Genomic DNA, 17,983 nt, shown 5'->3' on the forward strand with positions numbered 1-17,983 from the left:
TCTACTTCACTATACAATAAATACCCTCTACTTCACTATACAATAAATACCCTCTACTTCACTATACAATAAATACCCTCTACTTCACTATACAATAAATACCCTCTACTTCACTATATAATAAATACCCTCTACTTCACTATACAATAAATACCCTCTACTTCACTATATAATAAATACCCTCTACTTCACTATATAATAAATACCCTCTACTTCACTATACAATAAATACCCTCTACTTCACTATATAATAAATACCCTCTACTTCACTATACAATAAATACCCTCTACTTCACTATACAATAAATACCCTCTACTTCACTATACAATAAATACCCTCTACTTCACTATACAATAAATAACCTCTACTTCACTATATAATAAATACCCTCTACTTCACTATACAATAAATACCCTCTACTTCACTATATAATAAATACCCTCTACTTCACTATACAATAAATACCCTCTACTTCACTATATAATAAATACCCTCTACTTCACTATACAATAAATACCCTCTACTTCACTATATAATAAATACCCTCTATTTCACTATACAATAAATACCCTCTACTTCACTATACAATAAATACCCTCTACTTCACTATACAATAAATACCCTCTACTTCACTATACAATAAATACCCTCTACTTCACTATATAATAACAAAGTCTATTATACATCACTTACAGTACTTCCTTATTGCAGTGCCTTCAGAAAGTATTCACACCCCTTGACTTTTTCCATATTTTGTATTAAGTTTTTTGACAACAATCTACAAAAAATAATCTAATGTCAAAGTGGAAGAAAAATTCTATACTTAGTTATTTTTTATTCATGGAAAATGATACACCCTTTTGAGTCAAGACATGTTAGCATCACCTTTGGCAGCAATTACAGCTGTGTGTCTTTCTGGGTAAGTCTCTAAGAGCTTTGCACACCTGCATTGTGCAATATTTGCCCATTATTTGCCCATTATTCCTCAAGCCCTGTTTGAAGAGTTGGTTGATCATTGCTAGACAGCCATATGCAAGTCTTGCCATAGATTTTCAAGCCAATTTAAGCCAAAACTGCAACTAGGCCACTCAGTTCAATCAATTGAAAATTCAGGCTGTAACACAACACAATGTGGAAAAAGTCAAGGGGTGAGAATAGTTTCTGAAGGCAAGCCTATGAGCTTTTTTCATGCATCAATCAATCTGGTGTTTGGTCTAGTCTTCAATAATACAGAATGTGTTGATTTTTTTTTACAAACTTTATTGCCCTTTACTTTATCAAACAAGCACACATCCTATCAATCATGTTTACGCATGATCATGTTCGCACTGTACTGTACTTCATGATGAAATACTGAGAAGGAATTCCCCAAATGCTTACCTTCCCTCATCTTTGTGAAATACTTCATTAAAAGGGGAAGTTCAGTGTTTTACAACTTGATGTTAGATGTTTTCCTCACTCTGAATGTAGTCTACGGGCCATGAGAAACTGTAATCCCTGGTTCGGTTTATCTTTAAACAGCCCATAATCCCCAGAAGGAAGTTTTATCTGGGTAAATAATCATCCATGTCTTTTTCCTTACATGAGAAAATGTTCATGTAAAAAAAGAATCTTAATGAGTTTAGTTTGGTTTCACCCAGTAAACACTGTATAAATGATACTTAAAAATGAGCTTGAATGTGAAACAGTAATAATGCTTTTCCCCCACACAGTGCAAACTTTGCAGATTTGATTGAATTCCAACCCAGCCGTTAAATGGTCAAATGTTACAGGAATACATGGAAAATGGAGAAGAAAAAAAAAGAATGCATTGATTGCAGAGCTTTCCGATGAGGGAAAAAAGTGTTTCAGCGTTGCACCTTTTGTTCAGAATATGTGAGCTAACATTTTCCCCCTCAACTAAACAGACTTCAAATAACCATTTCCCTTAATAACATTACCCTCTCTGAAACTGTGGTTTCTAGCTATTGGAGGCGGCAGGTGGAATGCTCACCAGAATCAAATCCTACTCCATACCCATACCTGGTCGAAAAAAGGTGCCCTAACACACCTCCTCCCCCCTCTTAACCCCTACAGTGGTACAGTAGGCCTCGTGCATCCCCCAACCCTTAACACTCAAAAGTGTGATTTTTTGCTAAAGTGTGGATTGCTACATACTAACACCCCTCTCTGAAACTTACCTGCACTCTTTCCTCCATTCATATCCCCCTCACATTCCCCCAAGAAATTAAAAGTGTGAAGAGATGACCTTAGAAATGTAATCAATTGAATGTAGACGACTGACTCAGGCTTGATTCAATCCGTATCGTGGAAGTTCTGCGCTATGGAGCTATTTAAATCTAAAGGAGGTGATTTCCTATTGAGTCCGGCATATGCACCGTTCACCGTGAACACGTTACAACGCTGAAGTTCTGCGATACGGAGTTAATCGAGCCCTTAAAGAGACTGACATCATCATACACGACAGGTCTTACTACTTACAAACGAACATCTTGCCAATGCGGAAATGGGAGAGCGCAAATTGTGAAGGCCCATTAACGGCAGTCTAGTCCGATTTGAATTGTGATTATGTTGTTGTCTGTAAGTAGGAAGTCACCTTGGTGTGACTGATGTCATCTTGGTGAGTGTACCTTTAATATAGTATCACTGTGCTACATGATTTTGAGAAAGGCCCATGATAATAAATCAACTAATTAGTCATTAACACAATATGTTCAGACAACATTTGGAATTTCACACTTATGATTTTTAAAGTGAATTAAATATTTCAATTGACTCGTAGAATTACTTCTGGTTGATGTTCATGTTTATTAATTGTCTTTAAATTTTAATTAATTAATTGTCTTTCTTGACAAGAACTTCATATAATTTCTTGGAAATTCATAGTTTATAAAGTGATACAATCTTCCTTTATCCAAGGATCTTTAATCTTTTTAAATTTTGTTTTAGCATTTAATAATTGACGACTGACCTGAGTCAAACAGACATCATTACAGTCGATTAGAACTTTTACGCCACCTAGAGGTCACGTTGGGTAATTACAAAACCCTTATGGAAACATTAAAGTCTCATAGTACTCCGTAGTGTAGACAGTTGTTTACCATTGCAAAAAAAATGGATGTTGTTTCCATAGAGATGAAGTTGTGAGGAAGTGAACCAGTTCAGTTCTTGGTGTTCAGTCCCATGGGATTACATTTCTCAAGTGGTTAGTTAAGCTAATGAACGCTTCCTAATTTAGGCATGCCATGCCTTAAAGCAGGGGTAAGGGACAAAATGGTCAGTGAGCTGGCTCATGGTTACATTTGTTCCCTAGCCCTCCTTCAAATGCATGTGTTTAAAGTTCCTGACATCTGCCCTTGGTTTTCCCTTTTACCTTCTGCGTGAATCATTCATTCCATTTACTTTGTTGTTGTTGATGCAGAGTCTCTTCTCCTTCATGGATTCCCTTGTAATTGCAGTGACACGCACACTAAGACACAAATCAATGTAAAAATAAAAAGAGCATTCCGTTGTATATCTACATTGTAGACCTACATTGATATAACAAGCCTGGCGACCCAGACTCCTTGCTCCGGCCAAACACTATGCCACGTCCTCGGACGTTAGTTTCTTCTCCGCAATTAGTCTGGATCTGAGTACCTCCCCAACGATTTCTAGAACGCAAACACGTTCTAACCAATCTGATTGGTCCCAGAAACCGATGGGGTTGGGCCAGAGCCGTGACACACGTGAATAAGACAGCTGTTTGAAATTTCGTCATTGGCTTTGATACTCTGATTGGTTAGAGGTGATCCAGTCACACTATGTTTTGTACAACAGCCCTCGTTTTGACGTCACCACAAACGACTTTGACGATGGTCCCGGGTATAGAGCAACGGAAAGGATTCCGTTTGAGTCGCCAGGCAACGTGTGATACGATGTACCTTAAGAATACTTTGTGACAGTAGTAAGCTTTTCTCCACATTCACTACATAGTACTTGAGTCAAGGATGTCACTAGGAGAAACATGTCTAATTTAGAGTACACACACTGGAATTAAGAGATTCATTCCATTTGGAAAACCACATTGAAATGAGAGAAAATGTTTGTATTTTTACTTGATAGTAATCTCCAGTGACCCACCCCACCTTTCACCTTTCACCTTTAATCACCTGATGGCATCATCTACAGTGAGATGTGTGAATTTGGAGAAAAAAAAACATGTCTTTCATGCACAACCAAAAAAAGGTATTCAAAGTATTCTGAAGGTGACAAACAACATACCATACTATGTGAAGCTCCCATTTAAAAACCACACAAATGTCAACCATATCAACTGTGGTCTATTTTGATCACTGTAATAAGTGTTCCATGAAGGAGAGAGATTGGTGTTCTGCTTGAGAAGGTCAAGGGGCGTTTATGCTTATGTGTGTCAATCAATCAACCAACCAATCAAACCATTTCAGGTTACATTCCGGCAGTGCTCTCTCCAAATTATCTATGTACAAACAATATTATCTGTACCTTGACCCCTCTCTTATTGTATCCTGTAATAGGGCAGGGGTGCCTCTCACAGCAAAACCACAGATAATCTCAACCCTTATGACACCAGGGTTCCAAATAATATGGTCAGCAAAGGTGAGTGATGGGAGGGGTCATGACTTTTGAGACAAATCCTGTTTGGAGTGGCCCACTCTTGTATTCGTGAGATATATATTTTGATGTACCGCTGCAGCCCAAAGTTGTATTGAATTGAATTGAATGGAAATGGATGTTATCACACTGTATGGGGTGTGTGTCTTGTCTCAGAGTCCATGCCAATGGACACAGAGGTGTACGAGAGTCCTTACGCTGACCCAGACGAGCTGAGGACCTCCACTGTGGACCGCAAACAGCTCTTCCTGGAAGATGGAGAGTTGGGCTCTGGGAACTTTGGGACTGTCATGAAGGGCATCTACAAAATGAGGAAGTACGTAACCTTCACAGCTTAAAAGGAAAATACGAATTGCTGTTTCCAATTTCATATTCTTAAAATTTTTTTAAGGGATAGTCCAATAAAAATACAACCTAATGTGATTATTATTCATAATATTTCCCATACTTAGAATAGACACCACTGTCAACCCGCCGATACCATTAAACCAGATGTCATAGTTCAGTGACAACAATTATATAATGTCTTCATGCAGGTGATGTAACTGCATAAGGCTAAGCTAGATACTGTTAGCTGACCTCCGCTGCAGTAGTATCTGGTAGCTAATTTAACATTAATAAGAGTTTAAAATGACCCGTTTTTCTGTGTTCATATTTCAGAACAACATATGTATTCGTTTGACATTAAGAATGGTGAAATACATGTATGATGAGGGCAATTACAGAAATAGTTATCATTAACACAAACAGGTTTAATAGATTAAAAAATATATATATATATACATACATACAGTATATACAGTCAAAATTTTAGACGCACTTCTCATTCAAGGGTTTTTCTTTATTTTTCTATATTGTAGAAAAATAGTGAAGACATCAAAACTATGAAATAACATATATGGAATCATGCAGTAACCAATCAAAATATATTTTAGATTTGAGATTCTTCAAAGTAGCCACCTTTTGCCTTGATGACAGCTTTTCACACGCTTGGCATTCTCTCAACCAGCTTCACCTGGAATGCTTTTCCAATAGACTTGAAGGAGATCCCACATATGGTGAGCACTTGTTGGTTGCTTTTCCTTCACTTTGCGGTCCAACTCATCCCAAACCATCTCAATTGGGTTGAGTTCGGGTGATTGTGGAGGCCAGATCATCTGATGCAGCTCTCCATCACTCTCCTTATTGGTCAAATAGCTCTTACACAGCCTGGAGGTGTGTTGGGTCATTGTCCTGTTGAAAAACAAATGATAGTCCCACTAAGCCCAAATCAGATGGGATGGTGCTGTGGTATCCATGCTGGTTAAGTGTGCCTTGAATTCTAAATAAATCACAGACAGTGTCACCAGCAAAGCACCCCCACACCATCACACCTCCTCCTCCATGCTTTCAATGAAAGAAAAGGACAGTAATGTTACCAGTAAAACAGGAAGCCAAGGTTTCATAGGCAATAAGATATTAATTTGTCATCAAAGGAATGTGGGTATTTGGCCAGGCAGAGCGATTTTATGCTCTGACTGACTCCGCTGGTTTTGGCTGGTCTCGGAAAATAATGAGTCCTCATTGTCTGAGGCTGAGTTAAGACCAGGTAAAAATGTATCTAACACCAAGACAAGACCGAGACAACATTTTTGGTCTTGAGAACGACTGTAGACTGGCCTACAACACTGCTAGCAAGGATGCTGCATCAGAGGTCAGACAACTAGCTAGCCTCACACATTGGGGAAATAACCTGAAATTATTGATGTCACCTAATAGCCTAATAGCATCCCTCCCTGTCAAAATCAAGTTAAAGAAGAAAAGAAACTATAACTGCTAAACTTGTATGTAACAGCTAGCATTTCAGTTAGCTATAAAGTAGCTAGCTTCAAATTCAAGTTTCAACTTTATTTATCCCAGAGGGAAATTGGTTTTGCATCAAGGAGCACATGAGATGTAAAAAAACATATTTAAAAATACACATGAATCACAATGATACTGAGATATTACACACAAATTTACTACATACAATGCTAGTGCTTCAGGCATGGCAGCCATCAAAATACTGTAAATATACCAATACTAATTATCAACATTAGTAGCAACAATAGTACAAAGTTACATAGAAGGTAAGTAAAGTGCACAATGCACAGTCTGAAAAACATCTCGTCAACATCATAAAAAAAATATGCTGGCCATTAGCTTTCCACTAAGCAGTGACGTCATCTCTCCATCTCCCCAGGACAGAGAAGCCGGTGGCAGTGAAGATCCTGAAGAATGACGACAACAACCCAGCAGTGAAGGAGGAGATGCTGCGGGAAGCCAACGTCATGCAGCAGCTGGACAACCCCTACATCGTCCGCATGATCGGCATCTGCGAGGCCGAGAGCCTCATGCTGGTCATGGAGCTGGCCGAACTGGGGCCGCTCCACAAGTACCTCCAGAGGCACAAGTAAGTTCTCCAGTCAGTCTCCCTCTTCGATAGTACTGTACTTCTATCAGTCTGACAATTATGGTGTAAGGCCAAATCCCAAACCTACGTTTTAAAACATCCAAACCGAATTTTTCAAGAATATTTGTCTGTTGGCATTCATACTTTTCGAGTTCTCACCACGGTTCAAGCTATTTATCCGTCATCACATTTAAGTAGTTGAATGGCAGCCGCCTACGCAGAATTTTGGGAGGTGCGCGGTCAGGCTACAGACGGGGGTTGCAGAGGCACGTAGCTATGTCACAATGGGCCACAGGACTCTGGATCACACCTCAGCCTCCTAGGCTAGCACCTTATACACCAATATGGTTAAACATTTTCACAAATACCATTTACACATCACATCCTTCCCACTCCAATATTACTTCCAGCCTTTCATGACAGATCGTTAACATTTATGCGAAGCTGGCTAAATGGTGAAGCTGGCCAGCGTACAAGTGATATTTGATTAGGGGTTCTAAGGGATTTCTTCCTTCCCTATCCCTTAGAACCCAAAACCCAAAATCATAATCTTAGAGCTACACGCAGAGGCGTCAAACTCATTCCATGTAGGGCCTAGTGTCGGCTGTTTTTTGTTTTTTTTTTCATTTCAATTTGTGTCCAATTAAGTCCTAGACAACCAGGTGAGGGGAGTTCCTAACTCATCAATTAAGACCTAGACAACCAGATGAGGGGAGTTCCTAACTCATCAATTAAGACCTAGACAACCAGGTGAGGGGAGTTCCTAACTCATCAATTAAGACCTAGACAACCAGATGAGGGGAGTTCCTAACTCATCAATTAAGACCTAGACAACCAGATGAGGGGAGTTCCTAACTCATCAATTAAGACCTAGACAACCAGGTGAGGGGAGTTCCTAACTCATCAATTAAGACCTAGACAACCAGATGAGGGGAGTTCCTAACTCATCAATTAAGACCTAGACAACCAGATGAGGGGAGTTCCTAACTCATCAATTAAGACCTAGACAACCAGGTGAGGGGAGTTCCTAACTCATCAATTAAGACCTAGACAACCAGGTGAAGGGAGTTTCGTACTCATCAATTAAGACCTAGACAACCAGCTGGGGGGAGTTCCTAACTCATCAATTGAGACCTAGACAACCAGGTGAGGGGAGTTTCTACTCATCAATTAAGACCTAGACAACCAGGTGAGGGGAGTTCCTAACTCATCAATTAAGACCTAGACAACCAGATGAGGGGAGTTCCTAACTCATCAATTAAGACCTAGACAACCAGATGAGGGGAGTTCCTAACTCATCAATTAAGACCTAGACAACCAGGTGAGGGGAGTTCCTAACTCATCAATTAAGACCTAGACAACCAGATGAGGGGAGTTCCTAACTCATCAATTAAGACCTAGACAACCAGATGAGGGGAGTTCCTAACTCATCAATTAAGACCTAGACAACCAGATGAGGGGAGTTCCTAACTCATCAATTAAGACCTAGACAACCAGATGAGGGGAGTTCCTAACTCATCAATTAAGACCTAGACAACCAGATGAGGGGAGTTCCTAACTCATCAATTAAGACCTAGACAACCAGGTGAGGGGAGTTCCTAACTCATCAATTAAGACCTAGACAACCAGATGAGGGGAGTTCCTAACTCATCAATTAAGACCTAGACAACCAGATGAGGGGAGTTCCTAACTCATCAATTAAGACCTAGACAACCAGGTGAGGGGAGTTCCTAACTCATCAATTAAGACCTAGACAACCAGGTGAAGGGAGTTTCGTACTCATCAATTAAGACCTAGACAACCAGCTGGGGGGAGTTCCTAACTCATCAATTAAGACCTAGACAACCAGGTGAGGGGAGTTCCTAACTCATCAATTAAGACCTAGACAACCAGGTGAGGGGAGTTCCTAACTCATCAATTAAGACCTAGACAACCAGGTGAGGGGAGTTCCTAACTCATCAATTAAGACCTAGACAACCAGATGAGGGGAGTTCCTAACTCATCAATTAAGACCTAGACAACCAGGTGAGGGGAGTTCCTAACTCATCAATTAAGACCTAGACAACCAGATGAGGGGAGTTCCTAACTCATCAATTAAGACCTAGACAACCAGGTGAGGGGAGTTCCTAACTCATCAATTAAGACCTAGACAACCAGATGAGGGGAGTTCCTAACTCATCAATTAAGACCTAGACAACCAGATGAGGGGAGTTCCTAACTCATCAATTAAGACCTAGACAACCAGATGAGGGGAGTTCCTAACTCATCAATTAAGACCTAGACAACCAGGTGAGGGGAGTTCCTAACTCATCAATTAAGACCTAGACAACCAGATGAGGGGAGTTCCTAACTCATCAATTAAGACCTAGACAACCAGATGACGGGAGTTCCTAACTCATCAATTAAGACCTAGACAACCAGGTGAGGGGAGTTCCTAACTCATCAATTAAGACCTAGACAACCAGGTGAAGGGAGTTTCGTACTCATCAATTAAGACCTAGACAACCAGCTGGGGGGAGTTCCTAACTCATCAATTGAGACCTAGACAACCAGGTGAGGGGAGTTTCTACTCATCAATTAAGACCTAGACAACCAGGTGAGGGGAGTTCCTAACTCATCAATTAAGACCTAGACAACCAGATGAGGGGAGTTCCTAACTCATCAATTAAGACCTAGACAACCAGATGAGGGGAGTTCCTAACTCATCAATTAAGACCTAGACAACCAGGTGAGGGGAGTTCCTAACTCATCAATTAAGACCTAGACAACCAGGTGAGGGGAGTTCCTAACTCATCAATTAAGACCTAGACAACCAGATGAGGGGAGTTCCTAACTCATCAATTAAGACCTAGACAACCAGGTGAGGGGAGTTCCTAACTCATCAATTAAGACCTAGACAACCAGATGAGGGGAGTTCCTAACTCATCAATTAAGACCTAGACAACCAGGTGAGGGGAGTTCCTAACTCATCAATTAAGACCTAGACAACCAGATGAGGGGAGTTCCTAACTCATCAATTAAGACCTAGACAACCAGATGAGGGGAGTTCCTAACTCATCAATTAAGACCTAGACAACCAGATGAGGGGAGTTCCTAACTCATCAATTAAGACCTAGACAACCAGGTGAGGGGAGTTCCTAACTCATCAATTAAGACCTAGACAACCAGATGAGGGGAGTTCCTAACTCATCAATTAAGACCTAGACAACCAGATGACGGGAGTTCCTAACTCATCAATTAAGACCTAGACAACCAGGTGAGGGGAGTTCCTAACTCATCAATTAAGACCTAGACAACCAGGTGAAGGGAGTTTCGTACTCATCAATTAAGACCTAGACAACCAGCTGGGGGGAGTTCCTAACTCATCAATTGAGACCTAGACAACCAGGTGAGGGGAGTTTCTACTCATCAATTAAGACCTAGACAACCAGGTGAGGGGAGTTCCTAACTCATCAATTAAGACCTAGACAACCAGATGAGGGGAGTTCCTAACTCATCAATTAAGACCTAGACAACCAGATGAGGGGAGTTCCTAACTCATCAATTAAGACCTAGACAACCAGGTGAGGGGAGTTCCTAACTCATCAATTAAGACCTAGACAACCAGATGAGGGGAGTTCCTAACTCATCAATTAAGACCTAGACAACCAGATGAGGGGAGTTCCTAACTCATCAATTAAGACCTAGACAACCAGGTGAGGGGAGTTCCTAACTCATCAATTAAGACCTAGACAACCAGGTGAAGGGAGTTTCGTACTCATCAATTAAGACCTAGACAACCAGCTGGGGGGAGTTCCTAACTCATCAATTGAGACCTAGACAACCAGGTGAGGGGAGTTTCTACTCATCAATTAAGACCTAGACAACCAGGTGAGGGGAGTTCCTAACTCATCAATTAAGACCTAGACAACCAGATGAGGGGAGTTCCTAACTCATCAATTAAGACCTAGACAACCAGATGAGGGGAGTTCCTAACTCATCAATTAAGACCTAGACAACCAGGTGAGGGGAGTTCCTAACTCATCAATTAAGACCTAGACAACCAGATGAGGGGAGTTCCTAACTCATCAATTAAGACCTAGACAACCAGGTGAGGGGAGTTCCTAACTCATCAATTAAGACCTAGACAACCAGATGAGGGGAGTTCCTAACTCATCAATTAAGACCTAGACAACCAGATGAGGGGAGTTCCTAACTCATCAATTAAGACCTAGACAACCAGATGAGGGGAGTTCCTAACTCATCAATTAAGACCTAGACAACCAGGTGAGGGGAGTTCCTAACTCATCAATTAAGACCTAGACAACCAGATGAGGGGAGTTCCTAACTCATCAATTAAGACCTAGACAACCAGATGACGGGAGTTCCTAACTCATCAATTAAGACCTAGACAACCAGGTGAGGGGAGTTCCTAACTCATCAATTAAGACCTAGACAACCAGGTGAAGGGAGTTTCGTACTCATCAATTAAGACCTAGACAACCAGCTGGGGGGAGTTCCTAACTCATCAATTGAGACCTAGACAACCAGGTGAGGGGAGTTTCTACTCATCAATTAAGACCTAGACAACCAGGTGAGGGGAGTTCCTAACTCATCAATTAAGACCTAGACAACCAGATGAGGGGAGTTCCTAACTCATCAATTAAGACCTAGACAACCAGATGAGGGGAGTTCCTAACTCATCAATTAAGACCTAGACAACCAGGTGAGGGGAGTTCCTAACTCATCAATTAAGACCTAGACAACCAGATGAGGGGAGTTCCTAACTCATCAATTAAGACCTAGACAACCAGGTGAGGGGAGTTCCTAACTCATCAATTAAGACCTAGACAACCAGGTGAAGGGAGTTTCGTACTCATCAATTAAGACCTAGACAACCAGCTGGGGGGAGTTCCTAACTCATCAATTGAGACCTAGACAACCAGGTGAGGGGAGTTTCTACTCATCAATTAAGACCTAGACAACCAGCTGAGGGGAGTTGGTAGAAGGGAGGAGCGAAAACCTGCAGACACTCGGTCCTCGATGACTGGAGTTTTACACCTGAGATACAGTATAATTCAGTGTTCAGTGTCACTTACAGCCATTGATCCTGTCCACAGACAGATCTCCATTAAGAACATCACAGAGCTGGTGCACCAGGTTTCTATGGGCATGAAGTACCTGGAGGAGCACAACTTCGTGCACAGGGACCTTGCGGCCAGGAACGTGCTCCTGGTCACCCAGCACTATGCCAAGATCAGCGACTTTGGTCTGTCCAAGGCCCTCACAGAGGAGGAGAACTACTATAAGGTATTCAATTCGGATATAATTATTGTCGTGCCCTTACCCCCTGGCGAAGTTGAGACTGTATGTGCCTCATCTTCTAAAGTCTATCCCCGCTGTTTTACTTCTAATTGTCCTGTCAGTTCGATCAAATACAGTATGAAAGGAGTTTGCAACTCCTAAAAAGTTATCCTAAAAGAGGAAATTATTAGCACATCAACTGAATTTTGACCTTCGTGAACTCTAGGAAAACTCTATTGAACCTTTATTGATCCAGATAAAAGCATTTTCAAGAGAGACTAAGTCCACAATGACAGTAGGGTGAACAGTTCTACAGTCATTTCAATATAAAATCATTTCTGAGTAACAAGTAGTTGCTAAGTTGCACAGTTGTTACCTTACTGTGATAATTTTTTGACAATTTTGAATAAAAACAAACAAAAATAGCTTCTTAGCAAAGAGCAATTTCTCAAGTATTTAGCTAGGACTGCCAGTCAGTTGTCTGAGTTGGGGAAGGGAAAACTGAAATATTTTCTCTGATGTTTGATTGGACCCTGCTCTCTAGGGATAGGATTAATCCATTCCCTGATGTTTGATTGGACCCTGCTCTCTAGGGTTAGGATTAATCCATTCCCTGATGTTTGATTGGACCCTGCTCTCTAGGGTTAGGATTAATCCATTCCCTGATGTTTTGATTGGACCCTGCTCTCTAGGGTTAGGATTAATCCATTCCCTGATGTTTGATTGAACCCTGCTCTCTAGGGTTAGGATTAATCCATTCCCTGATGTTTGATTGAACCCTGCTCTCTAGGGTTAGGATTAATCCATTCCCTGATGTTTGATTTGACCCTGCTCTCTAGGCAAAAGGCCATGGGAAGTGGCCAGTGAAATGGTACGCCCCAGAGTGTATGAACTATTTCAAGTTCTCCTGTAAGAGTGACGTGTGGAGCTTTGGGGTCCTGATGTGGGAGGCGTACACGCTAGGGATGAAACCATACAAGGTACAGTATGTCACCATACAAGACGCATTACGTCACCATACAAGACACATTACGTCACCATACAAGACACATTACGTCACCATACGACACATTACGTCACCATACAAGACACATTACGTCACCATACAAGACACATTACGTCACCATACAAGACACATACAACTCAATATTAGGAAGGTGTTCTTAACAACACATCCTTTGGCCTTTATTTGACATAATGACACCTTAAGTGAAAGCTTATCTAATAGTCTGAGTCCCCTGTCGTGTAGTAGCCGTCAGTCAAAGCACTTTTGCAACACGTATGTACGTGTTCCAAAATGGCACCCTATTCACTACGTAGTGCACTACTTTTAAACTATAGCCCTGGTCAAAAGTAGTGCACTACGTAGGGAATAGAGTGCCATTTGGGACTGCCTTTGTCTGGTATTCCATCAGTGTGTGAGTGGTGTCATTATGTCACCCTCTGTTCCCCCCAGGGCATGAAAGGAAATGAGGTGATCCAGATGATCGAGAATGGTGAGCGTATGGACATCCCCCCCAACTGTCCCGCGGAGATGTATGACCTCATGAAGAAGTGCTGGACATACAAGTGAGTGAGGATGGGAGCCCAAATTACAGATCTAGAATCAGATTACCCGGGATTCAGAAGGGAATTATAACTATGAGGAGTATGAATAATATCTAACCCTGGTTCAGTAGTTAGGAGGTCAAATCTAACACTGACCTTAGAACAGGGTTTTAGAAGAAACTGTAGCCTTTCTGTAGAAAGACAATATAATCCAAAACCTTGTTACAGTTTCCATACAGTATGACAATGGAGAAAGGGAGATAGCAGAACTATCCCATAATTTACAAGCAATATTGTATTCTGAGGCAGTAGTGGGAAAAACTACTCAATTGTCATACTTGAGTAAAAGTAAAGATACCTTAACAGAAAATAACTCAAATAAAAGTGAAAGTCACCCAGTAAAATCCTACTTGAGTAAAAGTCTAAAAGTATCTGGTTTTAATTATACGTAATTACAGTGGTAGAAAAAGTACATAATTTTTTATACAAAGTAAAAGTAAAGGCTATACATCAAATTCCTTATATTAAGCAAATCAGACCGCACGATTTGTGTATTATTTTTAACTACTGACAGACAGAGGCACACTCCAACACTCAGACATCATTTACAAACACAGTATTTGTGTTTAGTGAGTCTGACAGACAGAGGCACACTCCAACACTCAGACATCATTTACAGACACAGTATTTGTGTTTAGTGAGTCTGACAGACAGAGGCACACTCCAACACTCAGACATCATTTACAGACACAGTATTTGTGTTTAGTGAGTCTGACAGACAGAGGCACACTCCAACACTCAGACATCATTTACAAACACAGTATTTGTGTTTAGTGAGTCTGACAGACAGAGGCACACTCCAACACTCAGACATCATTTACAGACACAGTATTTGTGTTTAGTGAGTCTGACAGACAGAGGCACACTCCAACACTCAGACATCATTTACAGACACAGTATTTGTGTTTAGTTAGTCTGACAGACAGAGGCACACTCCAACACTCAGACATCATTTACAGACACAGTATTTGTGTTTAGTGAGTCTGACAGACAGAGGCACACTCCAACACTCAGACATCATTTACAGACACAGTATTTGTGTTTAGTGAGTCTGACAGACAGAGGCACACTCCAACACTCAGACATCATTTACAGACACAGTATTTGTGTTTAGTGAGTCTGACAGACAGAGGCACACTCCAACACTCAGACATCATTTACAGACACAGTATTTGTGTTTAGTGAGTCTGACAGACAGAGGCACACTCCAACACTCAGACATCATTTACAAACACAGTATTTGTGTTTAGTGAGTCTGACAGAGAGAGGCACACTCCAACACTCAGACATCATTTACAGACACAGTATTTGTGTTTAGTGAGTCTGCCAGATCAGAGACAGTATTTGTGTTTAGTGAGTCTGCCAGATCAGAGACAGTATTTGTGTTTAGTGTGTCTGCCAGATCAGAGACAGTATTTGTGTTTAGTGAGTCTGCCAGATCAGAGGCAGTATTTGTGTTTAGTGAGTCTGCCAGATCAGAGACAGTATTTGTGTTTAGTGAGTCTGCCAGATCAGAGACAGTATTTGTGTTTAGTGTGTCTGCCAGATCAGAGACAGTATTTGTGTTTAGTGAGTCTGCCAGATCAGAGACAGTATTTGTGTTTAGTGAGTCTGCCAGATCAGAGACAGTATTTGTGTTTAGTGAGTCTGCCAGATCAGAGACAGTATTTGTGTTTAGTGAGTCTGCCAGATCAGAGACAGTATTTGTGTTTAGTGAGTCTGCCAGATCAGAGACAGTATTTGTGTTTAGTGAGTCTGCCAGATCAGAGACAGTATTTGTGTTTAGTGAGTCTGCCAGATCAGAGACAGTATTTGTGTTTAGTGTGTCTGCCAGATCAGAGACAGTATTTGTGTTTAGTGAGTCTGCCAGATCAGAGACAGTATTTGTGTTTAGTGAGTCTGCCAGATCAGAGACAGTATTTGTGTTTAGTGAGTCTGCCAGATCAGAGACAGTATTTGTGTTTAGTGAGTCTGCCAGATCAGAGACAGTATTTGTGTTTAGTGAGTCTGCCAGATCAGAGACAGTATTTGTGTTTAGTGAGTCTGCCAGATCAGAGGCAGTATTTGTGTTTAGTGAGTCTGCCAGATCAGAGACAGTAGGGATAACAAAGTGTTATATTGACAGGTGCCATAATTCTGTCCTGCTTGAGCATTCTAAATGTAACAAGTTCTTTTAGGTATCAGGGAAAGTGTATGGAGTAAAAAGTACATTATTTTATTTAAGAATGTAGTGGAGTAAAAGTTGTCAAAAATATAAATAGTAAAGTACAGATACCCCAAAAAACTACTTAAGTAGTATTTTAAAGTATTTATATTTAAGTAATTTACACCACTGTTCTGAGGCAAAAGTGGATATGACTATCTGGATATTATTGTTGCTTATCTGGCATCTTGTTGATGCTATGGCTCTGGTATAGTACACTATACTGTGTACTTATCTTTGTTTATCTCCTACAGGGCGGATGAAAGGCCTGGATTTGCGGTTGTTGAGCCCAGACTGAGGGATTACTACTATGACATATCGTCACAATGATCGGTCACCTCAATCAGCAACCACTGGAGTGTAAAGAGCATTTGACTCTGGACCTCAGGAGATACTGCTACTGTGGGGTGCTAGTGTTTTGCTCTTGGCACCGGTGGCTTCTTGGGAGTTCCTCTCATTAAAAAGTGTTATTAAAACCGAGAAACCTGATTAGTATAGATTTAAAGATGGAACATATTGTAAATTGATTACAAATATCAGTTTTAAACAATGTTGGAAAATGAAGAAAAATATATTTAAAACCACTTGATTGAAACACACATAAATATTTTAGTCATTTAGCAGACGTTCTTATCCAGAGCGACTTACAGTTGGTGCGTTCATCGTGAGATAGCTAGGTGGGACAACCACATATCACAGTCATAGTAAGTTCATTTTTCCTCAATAAAGTAGCTATCAGCAAAGTCAGAGCTTGTAAGGGGGAATAAGCTATTGTGGGGGGTGGGAGGAGGGATGTTGTGGGATTATTTAAGGTACTCTTTGAAGAGGTAGGGTTTTTGGGAAGTTGGGCAGGGACTCTTACTGTCCTAGCTTCAGGGGAAGCTGGTTCCACAATTTGGGTGCCATAAAAGAGCTTTGAAGATGTTTTTGTTCTGTTTAATTGACTGGAATTCTTTTTTTCTTCTCAATCAATATTAAATTTACAATAAAACAAGGGGCCAGGTGATTTTATTTATTTTATCATGACTTTTTTACTTCTCTTTATTGACATTTTAAAATATTTTTTATTTCATGATTCTTCTGGAGTTATGTATCAAAATGCTTCCACATTATCCTCAGGATGTTATGTTCTGTTTTCCTCATACCTGGCACATACTGTATAATCCAACGGGCGAAGATATATCTGATGTAAATGATTACATTCTGGTTAAATACATTCACTGATGAGAATCAATGAATCAATACAATTATTTTAGACTGTCTCACTGTCTTTGAATTGATTTGACAAGAAATAGAACCGAGGGAGAACATTAAGCATAAAAAAAGCACTGCTCTATTAATATCAATTAATATGCATTGCTGTACTTTTGTGTTTCATACATGGCAATTGAATTCTAAAATATATTGTCATGTACTGTAGAATGGTGTTATGGGACCACCTGCAACATGTGGGCTGGAGTTTTACTGTACATCAGCCATCATAGAAATGGAGGCTCTATTGCACGTTTGTCACTTACCTTAGCTACGGTTTTAGAACCATTCCACTAAAACGGGGAACTTTGTTGGCTTAACATGTGTTAGGTTAAACCTGACTTCTCTGTCCACACAGGAGTGAGTTCAGCTGAATGGGTTTAAACCCCTTTTGATGGCTAAAGCATAGCTATGCTAACAACACATTACATTTACATGTAAGTCATTTAGCAGATGCTCTTATCCAGAGCGATTTACAGTTAGTGTCTTCATCTTAAGATCGCGAGGTGAGACAACTACATATCACAGTCGAAGTAAGTACATTTTTCCTCAATTAAGAAGTCAGTGCTAGTAG

At 40.6% G+C, this 17,983-nt stretch overlaps 1 protein-coding gene across 3 annotated transcripts in view; it reads left to right on the plus strand.

Annotated features, from left to right (window-relative positions):
• syk (spleen tyrosine kinase) overlaps window positions 1-17,420 on the plus strand; it is a 36,381-nt gene extending 18,961 nt beyond the window's left edge. For 2 of the 3 annotated variants that reach the window (XM_031802546.1, XM_031802547.1), the window contains exons 8-15: window positions 1,966-2,037; window positions 4,537-4,618; window positions 4,790-4,949; window positions 6,855-7,064; window positions 12,164-12,353; window positions 13,187-13,327; window positions 13,804-13,916; window positions 16,413-17,420. In XM_031802546.1, coding sequence (XP_031658406.1) covers window positions 1,966-2,037; window positions 4,537-4,618; window positions 4,790-4,949; window positions 6,855-7,064; window positions 12,164-12,353; window positions 13,187-13,327; window positions 13,804-13,916; window positions 16,413-16,488 — 1,044 coding nt within the window. In that variant the 3' untranslated portion in view covers window positions 16,489-17,420. The remainder of the gene's footprint in view (window positions 1-1,965; window positions 2,038-4,536; window positions 4,619-4,789; window positions 4,950-6,854; window positions 7,065-12,163; window positions 12,354-13,186; window positions 13,328-13,803; window positions 13,917-16,412) is intronic. The other variant, XM_031802548.1, reaches the window with a different exon arrangement.
• The last annotated feature ends 563 nt before the right edge of the window (window positions 17,421-17,983 follow it).

This window comes from Oncorhynchus kisutch, linkage group LG23 (assembly GCF_002021735.2).
Source record: "Oncorhynchus kisutch isolate 150728-3 linkage group LG23, Okis_V2, whole genome shotgun sequence".
NCBI lineage: Eukaryota > Metazoa > Chordata > Actinopteri > Salmoniformes > Salmonidae > Oncorhynchus > Oncorhynchus kisutch.